The 18,794-nt window shown below is 41.6% G+C and overlaps 1 protein-coding gene across 2 annotated transcripts; it reads left to right on the top strand.

The window, feature by feature from the left end:
- Positions 1 to 35: 35 nt before the first annotated feature.
- Positions 36 to 10,911, top strand: Nras (NRAS proto-oncogene, GTPase). 2 transcript variants are annotated; one of them, XM_027393824.2, is made up of 7 exons: positions 36 to 189; positions 660 to 787; positions 1,899 to 2,077; positions 5,521 to 5,680; positions 6,625 to 6,748; positions 7,242 to 7,282; positions 7,358 to 10,911. In XM_027393824.2, the coding sequence occupies exons 2-5, from the start codon at positions 677 to 679 to the stop codon at positions 6,742 to 6,744; spliced, it is 570 nt and encodes a 189-aa protein (XP_027249625.1). In that variant the 5' UTR covers positions 36 to 189; positions 660 to 676; the 3' UTR covers positions 6,745 to 6,748; positions 7,242 to 7,282; positions 7,358 to 10,911. The 2 variants fall into 2 exon arrangements, with proteins under 2 accessions (XP_027249625.1, XP_027249626.1); XM_027393825.2 differs by lacking the exon at positions 7,242 to 7,282.
- Positions 10,912 to 18,794: the final 7,883 nt, after the last annotated feature.

The following is an 18,794-nucleotide window of genomic DNA, read 5'->3' as shown; positions in this document are numbered from 1 at the left end:
GACTCCTAAGTCGCAGGCCCACGTGGCCGGGGCGGGGACTCGGGCGTCTGGTCGCCTACTGATTGCGTAGCGGGTGGGGCCGGAAGTGCTGCTCCCGGGTGGGGGCTGTTCATGGCGGTTTCGGGGTCTCTAACAGTTTGGCAGGTTGAGGTCCAAGAACCTCCCGAAGCGGGGTCAGCGGAGCTTGAGGTAAGGCTCTGCCCTGGGTGGCGACAGGCTCCGCGGCGTGCGGATGCCTGGCGGGTGCAGGAAGACGCGGAGACTCGGCGAGCTGGAGACAAAGGCCTGGGTGGGGGACCCTGGTTGCCTGCGGCGGGCGGTGGGGTGATCTTAGGAGCCGGAAAGGGGAGTTTCGGGAAGAGGTCGTGCCAGGTGAACCCCAGAGCTTGGATTTGCAAGACGAGTAGGACGGGGGCTTCCTTTCCTGTAGGTTGAGGGCGGGGCGGAGTACGATTAAAAAGTAGACGCGGGTCTTCAAGAAGCCGTGGCCGCACTGACCTCAACTGTTTTTGTGTTTGAATCACTTTTGAGAACTTAGTGGAAGGCCACGTGTATCGAATGAATGCCTTTGAAACTGATTTTAGTAACTCATTAAAGAAGCCTTTGAAGTACTGTAGGTTTGCCTTGCCAGTTTAATCGTAATTGCTGCTTTCCTACAGGTTTTTGCTGGTGTGAAATGACTGAGTACAAACTGGTGGTGGTTGGAGCAGGTGGTGTTGGGAAAAGTGCTTTGACAATCCAGTTAATCCAGAACCACTTTGTGGATGAATATGATCCCACCATAGAGGTGAGGCCCTTCCACTGCCTGGCCTGGCTCCCACTTTTGGCTTTTTCTTACGAATATATCCTTTCTGGTTTTTGATACTAAAGAGGAGAGAAAGCAAGAAGGTATTTGAGGTACTGTATTCCAAAAGCAGTAACGTTTAAGGAGTTTGTGTAGGAGATCATACAACAGGAAAAAAAAAAAAAGCTCAGAGCTCTAGATAGTCTCCAGTTTTCATTCTTGAGCTAGTCCAGTCTCATTTGGAATAGAAACAAATTGAGATTTTGAGTCATTGTGCCTAGGAATTCGATCTCTGCAGTTTAATTATGGAATATTGAGGAAAAATCATCTAAATCTCCATGAGTCTCATTTTTCTTCATGATGTTAAATTCTCATAACCTTACTGGGCTTGGTGTAGGTGTGTGTAAAGCCCAGCATTCAAGAGGCTGAAGGAGGAGGGTCCAAGTTCAAGGCTTGCCTGAACTGCTTATTGAGACCCTATTTACAAAATACCAAAGAATTTCTACATGTGTAAACCTGTTCTACTACTATACAAGGGTGTTAGACAAATTCGGATATCTACAGAGGCTACATTTTAATATATTCTTGGAACCGAATATAAGCATGGAACAATAAGCACATTGCTAGTACCACAGATAAGGCCTTCCAAATGTGAGAATATTCTATAATAATAGTGAGATTATTGCCATAAGGCCATATCAAAAGTTTGTGGAGTTTGTTGTTTTGTTAATCTGTTTCTTTGGTTGTTTGTTTGTTCCTTTGGATTTTGCTTTTCTTGTTGTTTTTTCCTTTAACCTCATAGCTCAGGCTGGCTTATTTTTAAGACAGGGTCTCACTGTGCTACCCTGGCTGTCCTGACACTTGAAATGTAGACCAGGCTGGCCTTCAATTTACTGATATCCATCCACTTGCCGCTATCTATCCGATTGCCTCTGTCTCCCCTGGGCATGAGAGAGAGAGAGAGAGAGAGAGAGAGAGAGAGAGAGAGAGAGAGAGAGAGAGAGAGAGAGAGAGAGAGATTATGCTACCTATTAGCAATTACTTTCCTCTAGTTTTAAATAAAGATTGAGCCTGCCTATGCGCCCACCACCACCTCACCCTTTCACATTCCCAGGATTCTTACCGAAAACAAGTGGTAATTGATGGTGAGACTTGTCTGTTGGACATACTGGACACAGCTGGACAAGAGGAGTACAGTGCCATGAGAGACCAATACATGAGGACAGGCGAAGGATTCCTCTGTGTATTTGCCATCAACAATAGCAAATCATTTGCAGATATTAACCTCTACAGGTACTGGCAATATTACTTTCTGAAAGGAAAATTTTACGTGTGTTCTAAATTAGGGAGCACACAACTTTTAAATTTTGATTATTTGTGGAAGTGGGGACAGGTGTGCAATGGAACATGTGTGTCACAGGAGTCAGAGGACAGCTAATGAAAGTTCTCTCCTTAGGTTCTGGGGATCTTGGCTTAGTAGTAGGCACCTTTGCCCATTGACTGAGCTGTCTCACTGGCACTTACATACCTTTTTCTTACAGAAGAAGTTACTGTTAGGTTAAAGTACTTGCTAAGAATATGGTTATCACTGAAAGTGAATGTCAATGTTCCTGTGAATAATATACTATTACTGTACTACTCATTTGTAAACAAGCATGCTGCTGAGCAACAGAAAGACATAGGTAGCAAAGCCAAAGAACACAAAGTGGCCTTTTCTTCTAGAACTATAAAGTTTCAAAGCTAGATGGGCCCTAAAAATTCTAGTAGGACATTCTTATTCATTCATTTTATATTTTTGAGACAGGATGTTGCTATGTATCAGGCTAGCCTTGAATTTACAATCCTCCTGCCTCAGCCTCCTGAGTGCCAGCATTACAGGCAGTATCCCATCATGCCCAACCAGTATTCTTACTTTACAGAGTCATAGAGTTCAGAAGTGATTTGTTAGATTTTCAGAGTTGTGATTTTTTTCCCCCTTTTCCTTTAGTAGCAGAGCTAGACGCCCCCAAACACCAGGCCTTTCTCTTAAGGAACTATTCTATCTTCAGGCACTGTCAAGGTTGAAACCAAACTTGACTCTGTTATTAATTAACTAAGTTTTAAATAAAGATTTAACTTTAGGATCAAATCTTGTTTAAACTTTAAACTTACTTAAACTTTATTTAGCTTTATTTAAAAACCTTTTAAATAAAGATTTAACTTCAGGACAAAACACTAAATCTATGTGTCTTGGTTTCTGAATTTATTAGGAATTAAGACTACCTCCTTCAGGGCTAGAGAAACTGCTCAAGAGTTACTCTTCCAGAGGACCCAGGTTCAATTGCCAGCATCTGGTACCCTTCCCTGGTCTCTCTGAGCACCAGGCATATATGTGCACTGACATACATGCAACAGAAACACTCATACACAAAAAATAAAAATAAACCTTGAAAAAATAATAATAAAAGGATACCTCCCTCACAAAGTTGCCAAGAGCAAACAATAAACACTCAGAACAGTGCTTAGCCCATAGTACATACTGCCTACACTCTTGAGTGCTGGCTTATTTCCTATTTCAGAGTTTGGTGTTCTTTGTGGGGGTAACAAAATCTTAAAACTGATTCCTCTTGGATCCCAAGTGATGACATTATCACTGACCAAGCACTTATTTAAAGTATCTTGTAAACATGTATAGTGGGGTCGTTGAAATGGCTCAGTTGATAAAGGGCACTTGTCACCAAGCCTGATCAACTGAGTTCAGTCCCAGGACCCCACATGGTCAAAGGAAAGACCCATCCTCTGGCCTCCACTTTCGCACTGTAGCATGTGTGCAGTATAACAAAATAATGTTACTTTAGAAACAGACTTAAGAATAGGTGAAGAGGGAATTGAGTGAGCTTATTCTGCAATGTCATGAAACCCCTGTGAACTTCATTGAGCATACTGCAGGCATGATAGCTGTCTAGTCAGGTTGTATATGCTTGCTTAGAAAAAGTACACTGACATTGAGAAGAAATTGTGTCTGATCCTCACAGAAGGTTGAGTAATGTAGGAACAGCAGTGACCGTCAGCAACATGCTCCAGGAGTTTGGGCTGGTTTACAATATCCTTAACATAGGCAACTACCACTGTGGTACTTGGGAAGCCAAGGCAAGAGGATTAAGAGTTCAAGCCTTCCCTGGTTTAGATAACAAGATAAATAGTAAAACCCTGGGTTTTTTTGGGGGGGAGGGAGTTTGAGGGTGGGTCATCTTGGTTTATTTGAGGTTTTTTGTTTTGGGTTTTTGTTTGTTTGCTTGTTTTTTTTTATTTTTCTGGTTTTTTTTTTGTTTGGTTGGTTTGGTTTTTTTCAAGACAGATTTCTCTGTAACAGTCCTAGCTGTCCTGGAACTTGCTCCTAGACCAGACTGGCCTTGAACTCAGATCCACCTGCCTCTGCCTCCTCCCGCATGTTGGGTTTAAAGGCGTGCACTGCCACCGCCCAGCCTTGTTTTGTTTTGTTTTGTGTTTGGGGATGGGAACTGGCAAAGAGACCTTACATTATACTAAAGCATTTATGTAGATAGCCAGTAGGATACAGTTGGGGTATGTGACTGAAATCCAAGGGTAGAGTGTAGTAGGCATGGCCAGATACGGTTATTTAACATTTACACAAAATGGAAGAATTAGTTTATTGGCCACAGAAGCAACTGACAAAAATGCTCAGGAGAAGCTACCATGTTGGATGCCAGTTTCTATTATCACAAAAAGTTCTTTGTCAAGAGAATCTAAAACAGTAACTTCTAGAATGTACTGGGTGCTATATTATGTATATAGACACTGAAAAGAAAGCTATCTTTGCCAGATGTAATGGCACAGGCCTTTAATCCCAGCACTCAGGAGGTAGAGGTAGGTGGGTTTCTGTGAGTTCGAGGCCAGCCTGGTCTACAGAGTGAGTTCCAGGACAGGCTCCAAAGCCACACAGAAACCCTTTCTTGAAAAACCAAAAAAAAAAAAAAGAATGTTTTCTTTGGTAGTTTCAGATCTGTACACATGCCTGCGTGCGCATACATTTATTAAGAACAAATGTAGAATTTTCTTGGTGTTACCTATCTTGGGCTTCCAGCTATAATTTTGTTTGAGGAAAGTATTAGGGCACTAACCATCTTAATGAGTGACTTAATTATCTTCCATTAAATAGTGTTGTAAAGGGAGCTTCAAAAGTTATTTAGGGATCAGCAAGACAGCCCAGTGGGCAGAGGTACCTACTACCAAGCTTGATAACCTGAGTTTGATTCCCCAGGACCCATAAGGTAGAAGGAGAAAACCAGCTTCTCGGGGTTTTCCTCTGACCTCCACATGCACGTCATGGTGAATGCACACACAAATTAATATAAGTTAAAAATTTTTTAAGTCATTTAGAATCTATAAGCTCTACTTTTTATACTTCTAAGCTTAATCTAAAGTACTGTTTGTAGTTTTCAGTGAAATCCAGAGCCAAGCTTTTTGGAAAAATCTAGGAGCCTAACGAGGACATGTGTTGGGATATAGGAGCCAGCTATTTCTAGTAAGTTAATTGATAGGCACAGTCTCATTTTGGTTGCTACACCAAGTCTAAACCAACATCCTTAGTATATAGGTCTATAGTTGTAAGTGTTCAGAATTTGTAAGCTGAGTAATAAAAACAAAAAGGATTTACCACCTCCTCTTACCCTCCCAGTTTATTCCTCACAAAAGGGTTATTTTTCTTATGGTCTGCTACTGTTTTCTCTGTTTAGAGAGCAGATTAAACGAGTGAAAGACTCTGATGATGTGCCTATGGTGCTGGTCGGGAACAAATGTGACTTGCCAACAAGGACAGTTGACACAAAGCAAGCCCATGAGCTGGCCAAGAGTTATGGAATTCCATTCATTGAAACCTCAGCCAAGACCCGACAGGTATGCTAGAGATGTGAGCAGTGTGAGGGTTTGTTTAAGGCAGAAGGTTTGGTTGGTCAAGTGTGCTAGAGGTGTAGTCTATGTTCTTTGTAATGACTTTCTGATGATTTTTGTTTGGTTGGTTTTGGGTTTTTGTTCATCTGTGTGTCTGTTTGTCTGTCACACTGTTCTGTGGCATTTTAATTCCTGCATTAGCAGGCTTAAATTTTTCTAGTGAATAACTTAAACATACTTGTAAGCACGAATCGGTATTCTATTACCACTCCCCGCTATTGAAGGCTTAACTCTCCTGAAGGGAGTCCTCATATTTGGTAGTTACAGTCTATTCTGTACCCCACATTGCCCTTTTCTCTTTGCTGGACTACCTTTGTGAAACAATCATGCCATTTCTTTATCAGCCTATCGGTGTGATCCCCTAGAAATGCTGGGCTTAGTGTCTTCTTCATGGTTGTCTTATTTAAGGTTTCTATTGCTGTGAAGAGACACCATGGCCATGGCAACTCTTATAAAGGAGAACATTTAATTGGGGCTTGCTTACAGTTTCAGAGGTTCAGTCCATTATCATGGTGGGACATGGTGACCATGCAGATAGACATGGTGCTGGAGAAGGAACTGAGAGCTCTACATGGTGATCCACAGGCAGCAGAAGGGAGACTGTGTGCTACCCTGGGGGGTAGTTTGAGAATAGAAGACCTCAAAACCCGCCTCCACAGTGACACACTGTGAACCTCCAAGAAGGCCACACCTCCTAATAGTGCCACTCCCTGTGGGCCAAGCACTCAAACACATGAGTCTGTGGGCATCATTCCTATTCAAATTACCACACTAAGTCACCCTAATTTATTGACACTTGGTTTAGTATTTGAATCCACACAAAGAAGTGCTTGCACTTTAGACTGTGGCAGTTTTTTGTTTGTTTTCTTTCATCCTTTTTCTTTTAATAGGGTGTGGAAGATGCCTTTTACACACTAGTAAGGGAGATACGCCAGTACCGAATGAAAAAGCTCAACAGCAATGATGATGGCACTCAAGGTTGTATGGGGTTGCCCTGTGTGGTAATGTAATAAGGTGAGTGTGTGTTCTCATAACTATTTAGCATTAGGCTGTTCCAAATCGAGTGAACACTACTGTCTTTTGCAATTTAAATGAGAGTTTCCATGAATTTGTAACTAGAAAATAACTTTTCTGGAAGTTGGAGACATGGCCCAATGGCTAGGAATACTTAGTTCTCTTCTAGAGAACCTGATTCATTTCCCAGCATCTATATTAGGTGACTTCAACCCCAAGGAATCCAATACCCTTCCTCTGGCCTCCATAGGCACTGATCACACACACACACACACACACACACACACACACACACACAATTTAAAAAATTATTTCCCTCATGGCACCCTTTCAGAGAGTGCTAAGGGCTAATTTATTCTTTCAGCATTTATTCTACAGACAGTTTCCTATTTTTAGTATTAGCAGTTTGTGACCTATATGTAGCATGTTTGTGGAGTGGACAAGAGTTTGAAGATTCACAATATAGAAAACAAATGACACTGTTCTTTTCTAGACCCTTTAGAAGTCTGTCATCAGAAAAGAGCCACTTTCAAGGTAGGACAAGTTTGAAATGTCTTGATTCACACTTAGTCTCTTGCCCTTGTTTCTCATACATTCCATCTCTTTCAGCTGCACTGATGCCCTGGTTCTGACAACCCTGGAGGAGAAGTGTCCCTGCTGCTCTCTGCATCTCATTGAAGCTCCTGCTTCCTGCTTCTCTGACTCAATAGATGAGCACAGTCATCTAATCTGAGACCTCCTCAGAATAACTACCTCCTCACTCGGCTGTCTGACCAGAGAAATGCGCCTGTTACTCCCCAGTAATTTTCTGATCTGGGTTCTCCTCCTTAGAAACAAACACCCTCTGCCAACCGGGTTTGTCCTCTGAAAAGCAATTTACACTCTGATACAGAGAACCAAACTGTATACATGCAATTCTGTTGATAAGTTTCTTAAGCTCTAAGGTAGCAACTGCTGGGGTTTTTTTGTTTTTTGGTTTTTTTTTTCTCCCTCTCCTAACTGTTGAACTTGGCCTTGTTAGTTTGGGGGGCAATGTCATAAATTACTGTTTTCCTAAGAATACAACTATTGTTGTTGATTGGTTGATTTGTACTGTGATGAGCTCTATTCTATAAACTGGCATCTGCTCTGTGTTCATAAATGCAAACATGAATACTGACTTGAGTCCATCCTAGTCTTCTCAGCTGCATGAAATTAAATCCAACTTTCACAGCAAAGTGCCTTTTTCCTAAAAGTGGTCTGTAAGCTTCCTTTACAATTTGTAAGTGGGATAGACGTTTCAAGAACCATTATATAGGAAAGTGACTATGAGCCATCTATCTTTGAGGGAAAGGTGTATCCACCCGATGGCAGATGCCATGTCTATGTACATGAAGATAGTTTCCCTGTTTGGGTTCTCCCAAGAGAAAGATGATACTGAAACAATTATGAGTAATTTCACTTAATTTTCATCTAATCTTTTTTCTGGTAGATTACTACCTATGAATATTTCTAATTTCTTCTAGTTAACTGATACTCTAGTATTCAATGAACTTCCATTATAACCAAATTTGGGTCATACTAGGAAATTCCATCTATAGTTAGTCAAATACTATAAAAATTGGTATGTTATTATTTTATAGCTATGATCAATGATTCTTCCAAACTCAAATATAGTTTATTAGCAGACAGATTATATCTTTGCTGCAATGTTTCCTCATGGCATAGAGAGAGAGAGAGAGGGAGGGAGGGAGGGAGGGAGGGAGGGAGAGAAAGAGAGAGGGGAGTTGCCCTTAGTCCCCTTCTTACTCTCCCCCTTGCCTCATCCTATAACAGTTCAGGCATCCCACAGGGGCTTGAATAATTATTTCAGTTGGATAAACCATGGTGCTAATGGACCAAGGTCATGGTTTCAAAACTTGAGCAAGCCAGATAGCATCACAGAAAAAATTCACCCATTTTTGCTCCCTGCCCGTTACTTACAGATTTTTTCCTGGTGCCTGCTGTTAACGCTACAAGATAAAAGTGTGGTCCTATACCAGGACTGGAAACACTTGGTGTGCAGTGGGATAAGCTTAGAAATTTTTACAATTTCAGACCCTTATTTTTAGCCACATGGAAACTAAAGCCAGAGTTCAAAGCTCTGTCTCTCTCCCCTTTCGGCTAACTGTTCTTTAATCTATATAGCTTTTTAAAAGTATTTAAAATATGTCAATAAATAAGTGTTCCAAATAACAAAAGCTGATGCATTTGTACAAATCAAGAGGGCTTCTTTGCTGTTTGAGAAAGGAATGTAAAATGCCATTAATGCTTGGTATATAGGGCTTGGTATTTCCATTTGCAGGTAATTCATTAGTAGGTTTTGTTTTTTGTGATAATACTTAAACTCAGCTCAGTAATTCTGATGAAAAAGTAAAATTGAATACCTTGATTGAAAAAATGAAACTAATTCCAAAATAGCACTTTCTCTTCTGTTCTTGTAAAACCTAAAAACCTGAAATCCTCTGGGTTCTTTGTGACAGGACCTTGCTGTGTAGTTCTGGCTGGTATCAAAACTCTCAGCAGTCAGTCCTCTTGTGTAAACTTGTGCTGGAATTACAGGCACGATCCACCGCACCTGGCTGATCCTTTACTTTCTAATATGAATTTTCATTGTTAGGCAAATTCCCCATCACCATGGAACTAATTCAGAAGAGAGAAGAAACATACACTGTGCTTCTCAGTGCTAATGCTGGGACCATTCAAGTGTGGTTTGCATTCCTAAACACTGCCTTTTAGAGCATTGCTCTGTCATCTTTCTGAAGCTGCTGAGGCCATCACCTCGGGCTTGTTCTGTTTTAATGTGTCTCTGTGACTGGTGATGTATACCTAAAAAGTCTATTAAACTTAGTGTCCGTTTAGGGAGAAAGTTACTCCTCTTGGCTTCTTTTGACCATATTCTTTGTATGTGTATGTCTTTAGTTGGTGTCCAGTTTGTTCTGAGCACAGTAATACATATACAAAAGGAGCCAATTGAGGCTTCAGATGCTCTTGGTAGCTTATGTCCCACAGGGTATAGATTTTGGTCCAACAGTGACAAACTTAAAAGCTGAGTAGTTGGGGTGGTATCAAAAAGTGGATTTAGAATGTGTGGTTACTAAAGAGAGTTCTGGTTTACCTCAAAATCGCAAAGCCTCTCTTCCTGAATTTAAGTGCCTGGCCAGCTGTCACAAATGAACATATTCCTTTAAGGCAGTTAGTTAGTTATTTTAAGCTTTGTTCACACATTGGAAAGTATGAAAATGAAGTGTTCTAAGAGCTATGATACCTAACCTGTGTAAGCCTGTTCAATGCTGTTTGCTCCAGCACTTAACAGTGTGAGTTGGTAACACAGAACTGTGTTTACCTAGTGTTCCTGTAGGAATGCTGTGTGTGACGTGTGATGTGGATGTGGTTGGTTTTAGTCAGCCACCTGTAGAATCAGCCTTTTAACTGCTGTGAACTTTCTCATGACTTGAATATGAAGATAGACAAAAACTTTATAAGGAGAAATGTTTGTTTTCCTCATTCCAGAATGTGTGAGCTTAGTCTTATCTTCCTTTGTATTTAGTCATAAACTCTTAAGCTGGCAGCTATAACCAAGGATCAGAAAATGGTGCATTCCGCTTCATGTAATTATCTCTGCTAATTATGAGAAGCAGAATTAATTAATTTTGCCTGGGTGGTTTCTAAAAAAGAGAGAGAGAGAGATGATAATTCTTAAACATTAGACATTAGTTTTTATTTTTGCTATTTCTTTAAGCTGTCTGATGTGCCACAAATTTATTTTAAGGTGTTTGTTTTTTATAAGAATTGTTTTAAGAGTGTTCTCATGAGATTAGTTGTAGATATTTTTAAAAATACAACTGCGTTTTAAAAGTCTGAGTACTGCTCTAGACAAGTATTGAACTCTGGAGAGAAGGGAGGTGGTGGAAGCTGTATGACTTTTGTATTTCCGTGTTGTCAAATAAAGGTCAGAACATCAACTGTGCACACCTGCTGTTCCAATGAGGACTGTTGGCCTCTGTGGCTCTAAGTAAAGGGGCTCATATTTTAAGTTGACTGTTATGTTGTACATTAATCCACTCTAATTTTTAAAATCTTGATTGACTGTTTTCCTTGTTAAATAATTTTTAAAAATAAAAAACTGGAAGTTCTTTGCTTTACCTGTATTTTCCCCACCGAGGTCCTTTAAAGAAAATGTATATTAATTTCAGATATTGATGAGCCATTTGGGCAGTGTTGGGAGACTCAGGCTCACTTGATCTCAATGCAGAAAGTGACCACTGAAGTCCTTCACTGAGGCGTCTCTTTGTGGTTTTGTTACTCCAGGGCCCCATTGTGTTAAAGGAAGGAAGCATTCCTTTCTGAGTAGCATGATGAAGTTTGACAGGGTCCTGCTCCACCCACCCTGCTGGAGCATGAGTTTTCCTTTCACAGAACACAGCCACACTGTCCATAACCTGCTCTTGGCTTCCTTGTCTCAGTAGCACAGTTTTACTAAAGGTTCAGCATGAGAGCAGTGCAGCAACACTTTACTGTGTTTATTGTGGGAGCTGTCGAGCTCTTGCTTTGTCTACTTTATAAACTGAACTTTATCATTGTACATATGTCCGTCTGTCCAGGAAGAAACGGTATACATAGAGGTTCAAGTTTGTGTGCTGCTCCCTGCAGTTGTGTGCATCCATGGACAAATGGAGACCACTATATAAAACAAGTCAAAGGTTACTTTGTCTGGGGGGATTATTCAAAGCTGTTGGCCAGGTGAGGTGGAACACATTTATAATCCTAACACCAGGAAGGTAGAGGCAAGAGGAGAAAAATGTAAGTGACAAAACACTGCCCGGTAGGATCACTCAGGATAAAGGTGTTTACAATGACCCGGGATTCCCACCTAAAGAAGCTAGGTCCCTAGGGTTCAACTCTGCAGCTCTGTGGTGTGGGCTCACCTCTCATAACAAGCAATACTCAGTCATCAAAAGGCCAATGTGGTTGGTTGAGTTACTTGATACCCATAAGTACATGAAAAGAAAGCCAAGAGGCCTTGCATGATCATTTTGCAAAACTGCCAAAGAAGGCTTTGTAATGCTTTTAAAATAACCAGGTGATAACACGTGGTACTTTATCTTACTAAATGAAAACCAAATTGAATATACCAAAATAGATCAGTGTGCTTTTTAGTGTCAAAATGAACTGAAATGGCTGGCATCAGTGAGCTGAAGCTGGCCTACAGTACTGATGATTCTTACTTGGAGACTTCTGTCACACACCATCATCATTTTAACCCATCTGGGAGTGGGAATTGGTTACTTCTCAACTCAAATGGCAGAATCTAGTCTTTGTTTAGCAAGTACAAATTCCAGATGCAACTACTGTGTAGGAACCTCTTGGGGGTGAAAGTCCCCAACGGCTTCTAAAGATAGTCCGCTACATGCCTGACGGGGGCAGATGTGGTTGGAAGACGGCAGCAGTCAGAGCTTTTAAAGATAGGAGCCTGGGGTCTTGCCCAGTTAGAAAAAGCATTCTTCCAGAATGGTTGCTATGGATGTGACAAAATTGGTGGTATTAGCATTTTTCTGTAGGGCTTGAAACATATGGATTATGTATGATATTTAAGTCTGAAGGAAAAGCCTTATACATTATTTAAACAGTTGGTATATATAAAATCAGTTCTCCACATTTACAGCTGAAACCCAGCATGCCTGATCTGGATGTTTTTTTAAGTCCATGGTAGATAGAATTTAAAGACATCTTGAAAGATAAGTCAAGAGATCTCATAAATTTATGCTTGTTTTGCTTGTAAAATTTGAGGAGTTTGACATTTAACATTAAAGTTCAAAAATGAAATACTAGCATAGCATATGACCCAAGGTTAGCAAAGCCTGTCTGTGTTCCTCCCTGAGAACAGCATTTGGGCCCTGCTGGGGACACAGGCACAGTCCTAACCAAGTGTTCTAGTTTCAGGAAAGCCCAATTAGCAGCATTCTTTCATCGCCTGTAGTGTGCCAAGGCTCTGTGCTGCTCAGGACACATGGCAGTGAGCCAGGTGATCCCCATATTCCACTGGAAACAAATATCCAAACATGTTTCTTTGCTGCAATTTGGAAACTACTTCCAGAGGGTCCAGCTTCCTTAGCCTCTGGTTGGCGCTCCTGTCTTCAGTGACCACAGTCCCTCTGAGTTTTTCTGCAGATACTGGAAACTAACCCTCCATGGTGCTCCAAATGTGATCTAACCTCACTGCCATTGTTTCCCCTTTTGACTTTTTGAGACAGCTGCTCTTCACTGCACACCCTTTGGTCCTCACAGTGATGAATGGCTCAAATCATACAAATCAGACACTACCATGGGGTTTGGATATCCATGTGGTTTATACCCCCAAGGTTTGGTTCCCAAGGTAACTGACTGAGAGTTGGTAGAATCTCTAAGAGATAAAACCTAATAGGAGCTAACTGGGTTATAGGGCACCACCTCCAGCAGCAATTAATGCCCATCTCAAGGGAGGGAGGGAGGTGTTGAGGAACTGGACTTGCTGTTGACGGAACAGGTTGTTAGAAAGTGAGGTAGTGCCACCAGTTTGGCCTCTCTTTTCATACAATCCTGCTATTTTATGATTCGGCATAAGGCCCTTACCAAACTGTCTGATCATGAACTTTCCAGACTCGCAAACCGTATGTTCATCATCTGCTTCCACTAGAGCCTCAGCTCACAAACAAGCACCTCTAAGTCAAGGAACTGTTGAACAACACAATATAATTTTTATTGTATGTAGGGCTGGAGGGATAGCTCAGCCGTTAATGGCTAGGCTCACAACCAAAATACAATTTTATTGTATGCATTTGCAGGAGGGAGGTGTGTGTGTGTGTGTGATGGTCAGAAGACAATTTACAGGAGGCTGTCTGCTCCTACCATGTCATGTCAGTATTGGAACTCAGGTCATCAGATTTGGTGGCAAGTGCCTCTAACAGTTGGTGGAAAATTCTTTGAAAAACACATTTACATGGGATGTGGCAACCACCTGTAATCCCAGCACTTCAGAGGTATGACAGGAGGATCCAAATTTCAAGGACATAGAAGGGTGGAGAAAGACAGAAAAGGGAAGAAAAAAAATTGTAATTTTATTTGGACCCCAGGACAATGTTCTAAACAATCTGTAGTCCATAATATAGCTGAAATATTTTGCACAAATATTTTACTGTGTCTTAGTGTGTGTAGATGTATGTGGGGCTCTAGTGTGTGTATGTGTATTTATATATGTATTTATATGTGTGTGGGGCTTATCCATAAGTGCCTTTACTCACATCTTGTCAGCACCTCAAAAAACAGAAAATAATACTGGTATTCTAAAAACTAATCAGAAATAGAATTAAATGAAGACTATTTTACATTCTTAACACGATTAAAGAAAAGCAAGATTAATTAGAGGGAAAGGATAAGTAGACAAAGACATCCTTTTGCTAAGAATTTCTGGGCAATTTTCCTAAAATTGACAGATGATAGGCCTAGGGTCTATTGTGTTTTGCTTTAAACTCAGGGCTCCCAGCACCCACACTCCACCTTGGAGACAGGCTAAGACCTGACCTTGATATCAAATGTAGCTGTGGCTGACCTTGAATTCTGGTCTGCCCCTACCTCTGCCAACTGCTGGAACTACAGATGTGTGCATCACACTCAGGCAGAGCATTTGTTTCTTATAATAGAAATATTTGTGCCGGGTGGTGGTGGTGCACACTTTTAAGCCCAGCACTTAGGAGGCAGAGGCAGGTGGATCACAATGAGTTCAAGACCAGCTTGGTCTATAAAGCGAATTCCAGGACAGCCTGGGCTACACAGAGAAACCCTGTCTCAAAAAAAAAAAAAAACCAAAATAATAATAATAATATTTGTTCATGGAAGAAAAAAACGTGAGACTTAGTATCAACTCAGTACTCAGAAGGGACATGCTGTAAGTTGCCTGAGCAGTTTTCAGTATCTTCACCTTATGTAAATTAATGCTCTTTCAAAAACATACTACATACACCTTTATAATGTTTTTCACTAATAAAATTTCTTGAATATTTCCCATGTTAATACATACTCATCCACACCAGCACTTTAATGGCTCTTGGTATTTATTTTATAGTGTACTGTACTTCAGTCAATCCCTTATAGAGTTTTTCCTACATTTTGGTTATAGTTTAATATTGTTGAAGTTGGGTGTAGTCATCACACCTAATTCTAGAACTTGAGAGAAACTCTGTCTCGAGAAACATATATGTTTGTGTTACTTTGGAAGCTCTTTATAGCATAGTTGGTCATAGATTTCTTTTTTTTTTTCCGAGACAGTTTTTCTACACAGCTCTGGGTGTCTTGAATGGAGCTCACAGTGTAGACTAGCCTGGCTTTGAACTCACATAAATTCTCCTGCCTTTGCTTCCCAAATGCTGGGATTAAATCGTAGATTTCTAACCCAGCTGTGTGCATTTGGTGACATCTCTAAATCCCATCACTTGGGAGATGGAGGCAAGAAGATTGGGAGTTCTTTGTCTATATAGTGAGTTCAAGACCAACTTGGGCTACATGAAATTCTGTTTTTGTTTTTATTTTTGTTTGTTTTTTCCTTTGTTTTTGATTTTTTTGAGACAGGGTTTCTCTTGTAACAGCCCTGGCTGTAACAGTCCTGGAACTCACTTTGTAGACCAGGCTGGCTTCCAATTTACAGAGCTCTGCCTGCCTCTACCTTGCCTCTGCCTTCCAAATGCTGGGGTCAAAAACACGTGCTAACATTGCCCAGCTGTTTTGTTTTGTGTTTTAAAGCCAGGCATGGAAGGCAGATATGTGAGCTTGAAGCTAGCCTGGTTTACAGACTGAGTTCCAGGCCAGACCAAGGTACATAGTGAGACCCTGTCTCAAAAAAACAAAACAGTAATAACAACAAAGATGCTCATTCATTAAGAGCACGTGTTGCTTTGCAGAGGGCCCAGGTTTGAGTCACGGCTCCCACACGGCAGCTTCCAACTTCCTATAACTCCAGTTACATGCATCTGACAATAACACATCTTTCTGGTCTCCAAAGGCACCATACACACATGGTACACATATGTACATGCAGATAAAACACTCAGAATACATGAACAAAAAACATAAAAAAAAGGGGGGGGTGTATTTCTAACCTGCATCAGGTTGAATTTGCAAAAAGTGACATTCTCTTGAAATGTACCCATTTGTAATTTGATTTTAAATTTTACTTACTCACTTTTAAAAATTACTTCATGTATGAGTATTTTGCCTGTTTGTATGGCTGTACACTGGATGCATGCCTGGTGCCCTCAGAAGCCAGAAGAGGCAGTCAAATCATCTGGGGACTGGAGTTGCAAACCATTGTGATCCACCATGTGGTGCTAGGATTTGAACCCTGGTCTTCTGAGGAAGCAGCCAGTAATTTTAACTACTGAGTCATCACCAGCCCCAAGATTTTTTAAGTGTGTGTGTGTGTGTGTGTGTGTGTGTGTGTGTGTGTGTGTGTGTGTGTGTGTGAATGCCCATGTGTATCAGTGCCCACAGAAGCCAGAAAAGGGTAATGGATCCCTTAGAGTTGTCATTACAGGTGTTGTGAGCCACCCAGTATTAGGTGCTGGGAACCAAACTGGTCCTGTGGAAGAGCAGCAAGTAATTTTAAGCCCCTACCTATCTCCCCAGCCTGTTCCTAAGCTGCTTTGGAGGAGCATGGCAACTGACATCCAAACTGACAGCCTCTAGTTGCTTCATCTTTTTATCTGTACCTCTGAGACTGTCTGTCTCTGCCCTCTATACCCCACAATCAGTCCTGAACAGAATGGGTGCCAGAGGTGGGCCAAGTCTGCTGTCTGCAGGACTCCTCTAACAGGAAGTCTTTTTCTGGGGAATTTCTCACTGGCCTGATTAGAACACTCTTGACATCATCTCTTCCTACTCAGCCCTCCATCATTCCCCCTTGTGTCAGACCTGTACCAGGTAGTGTTTTGGAGGCCCTCCCATCTCTCTGGCTCTCTCCCTTTTTATCTGTCACAGGCACTGCCCCAATAAATATTTTGTGTATCTATCTGAGCATCTCACTAAGCTGCCCAGTCTTCCCTGGGACTAGTTCTATAGTCCAGGCAAGCCTTGAGTTTGTAACCCTCCTGCCTCAGTTCTTGAGTAGTTTGAATTAGAGGCTCCAACCACTAGAGTCCACTTTGTTCATTCCTTTTTGTTTGTTTTTTCCTTTGAGATGGGATCTTATCATGTATACCTAGTTGGTCTGGCACTCATTGTAGCCCAGGTTAGCCTACATTTTTTACACTCTTCTTGCTTAAGTGTTGGGACAATGGTGTACAACAAGCCTGACCTCCAAACTCTGTGTCTTAAAAACTGTTTTCAGTCTATAGGAACAGAGTCCATTAAGTATGGAGAGCAAGCTATTGTTCTTGTTCCCTTCTGAAAGACAGTGGAACCAGAACAGGTGGCTGAGGTAAGAGGATAAAGAGTTGGAGGATGGCCAGATGGTGGTGGTGCACGCCTTTAATCCCAGCATTTGGGAGGTAGAGGCAGGCGGATCTCTGTGCATTTGAGGCCATCCTAGTCTACAGAGCAAGTTCCAGAACAGGCTCCAAAGCTATACAGGGAAACCCTGTCTCAAAAACAAACAAACAACCCTCCCTGCCCCCCAAAAGAGTTGGAGGCCATACTGGACTTCATAGTGAGAACTTGTCTCAAGAAAAATCCAAATCAATGCTGGGGCTAGAGTAGGTAGAGTCCGTAGGGAGACTTGAAAGGCCACTGCCTACTGGATTGTATAGGAGATGTAGTAAGGGCAGACACTGGACTGAGTGTAGATCGACCAGGGATATACAAGGGAACCGGTTAAGGCCAGGAAACTCCAAAGGGGGACTTGAGAAGGCCCCCCGCGTCAAAAAATGTCCAGTTGTTTCCAGTAACAGACAACAATCTTTCACAGGGCAAATAGATAGTTCTTCGTCTATTGTGAAAGATGACAATGCCATAGATGCTAGCGATAAAGAATCAGATAAGTCTGGACAAGACGAAAAGCACATATTTTGGCAGACCTCAATCAAAGACAAACGACCTCACTTAAGTGTACAAATTAATGATAAAATTATTAACTGCATAGTGGACACAGGCACAGACGTCACTATTATGTAACCCACAAGTCTTGGCCAAAGGAAAGGCCACTCAGGGAAGCGAATGTACAGTTTTGGGTATTGGAACACTATCTAGAGTACAACAGAGTGTCTGCTCAGTGGTCTGCATTGGACCAGAAGGACAGAAAGGGAGACTGAAACCTTATGTGGCAAATATAGCTATAAACCTCTGGGGTCCTGATCTCTTACAGCATCCCTCCAGTGACAGATACGAATTATAGACAATAGCAGGATAGTAGAAAGGATCAGGTAAGACTCTATGGGAAATGGTTACCAACCATCCAGGCTGTACAGAAACTAAATACAAAGGATGGACCTTCAGAGGCACCAAAGGCCCTGCCATTAAGATGGCTTACAGATGAACCTGTTTGGGTAGGACAATGGCCTATGACCGCTGAGAAGCTAGAGGCTTTAGAAAAGTTAGTACAGGAACAGCTAGAGGCTGGACATATAGAGGAGTCTACCAGCCCTTGGAATTCTCCTGTATTTGTTATCAAAAAGAAGTCAGGTAACTGGAGAATGCTGACAGACCTGAGAGCCATAAATAAGGTAATTCAACCAATGGGCTCTCTACAGCCTGGAATGCCATTGCCTTCCTTAATACCTAAAGGATGGCTGATCATAGTAATACCTGGCCATTGTGCCTGATTTTAAAAAGTGTTTTATTGGATATTGTCAGTCAGAATTTCAGTAAGAACTTTATCTTTCTTACTTGCTATCTGCTACTGCCCAGGTCAGTCCCAGTTAGCTTTTCAAATAGTGAGGCTACACAGCTAGTAAAAGTGTGTGTGTGTGTGTGTGTGTGTGTGTGTGTGTGTGTGCGCGCGCGCGCGTGCTGAGGACTTGATAAATGTACCAGGACATTCACCAAACAGAAAGCTTTCCTGGTG

Source organism: Cricetulus griseus, assembly GCF_003668045.3.
Source record: "Cricetulus griseus strain 17A/GY chromosome 1 unlocalized genomic scaffold, alternate assembly CriGri-PICRH-1.0 chr1_0, whole genome shotgun sequence".
In the NCBI taxonomy this organism is placed as follows: domain Eukaryota; kingdom Metazoa; phylum Chordata; class Mammalia; order Rodentia; family Cricetidae; genus Cricetulus; species Cricetulus griseus.
This window is presented reverse-complemented; position numbering and strand designations above follow the sequence as displayed.

Coding starts and splice junctions, on each gene's coding strand:
- Nras (XM_027393825.2), top strand. CDS start 677: ATGACTGAGTACAAACTGGTGGTGGTTGGAGCAGGTGGTGTTGGGAAA. Junction 788..1,898: donor AATATGATCCCACCATAGAG/GTGAGGCCCTTC, acceptor TCACATTCCCAG/GATTCTTACCGAAAACAAGT. Junction 2,078..5,520: donor GCAGATATTAACCTCTACAG/GTACTGGCAATA, acceptor TTCTCTGTTTAG/AGAGCAGATTAAACGAGTGA.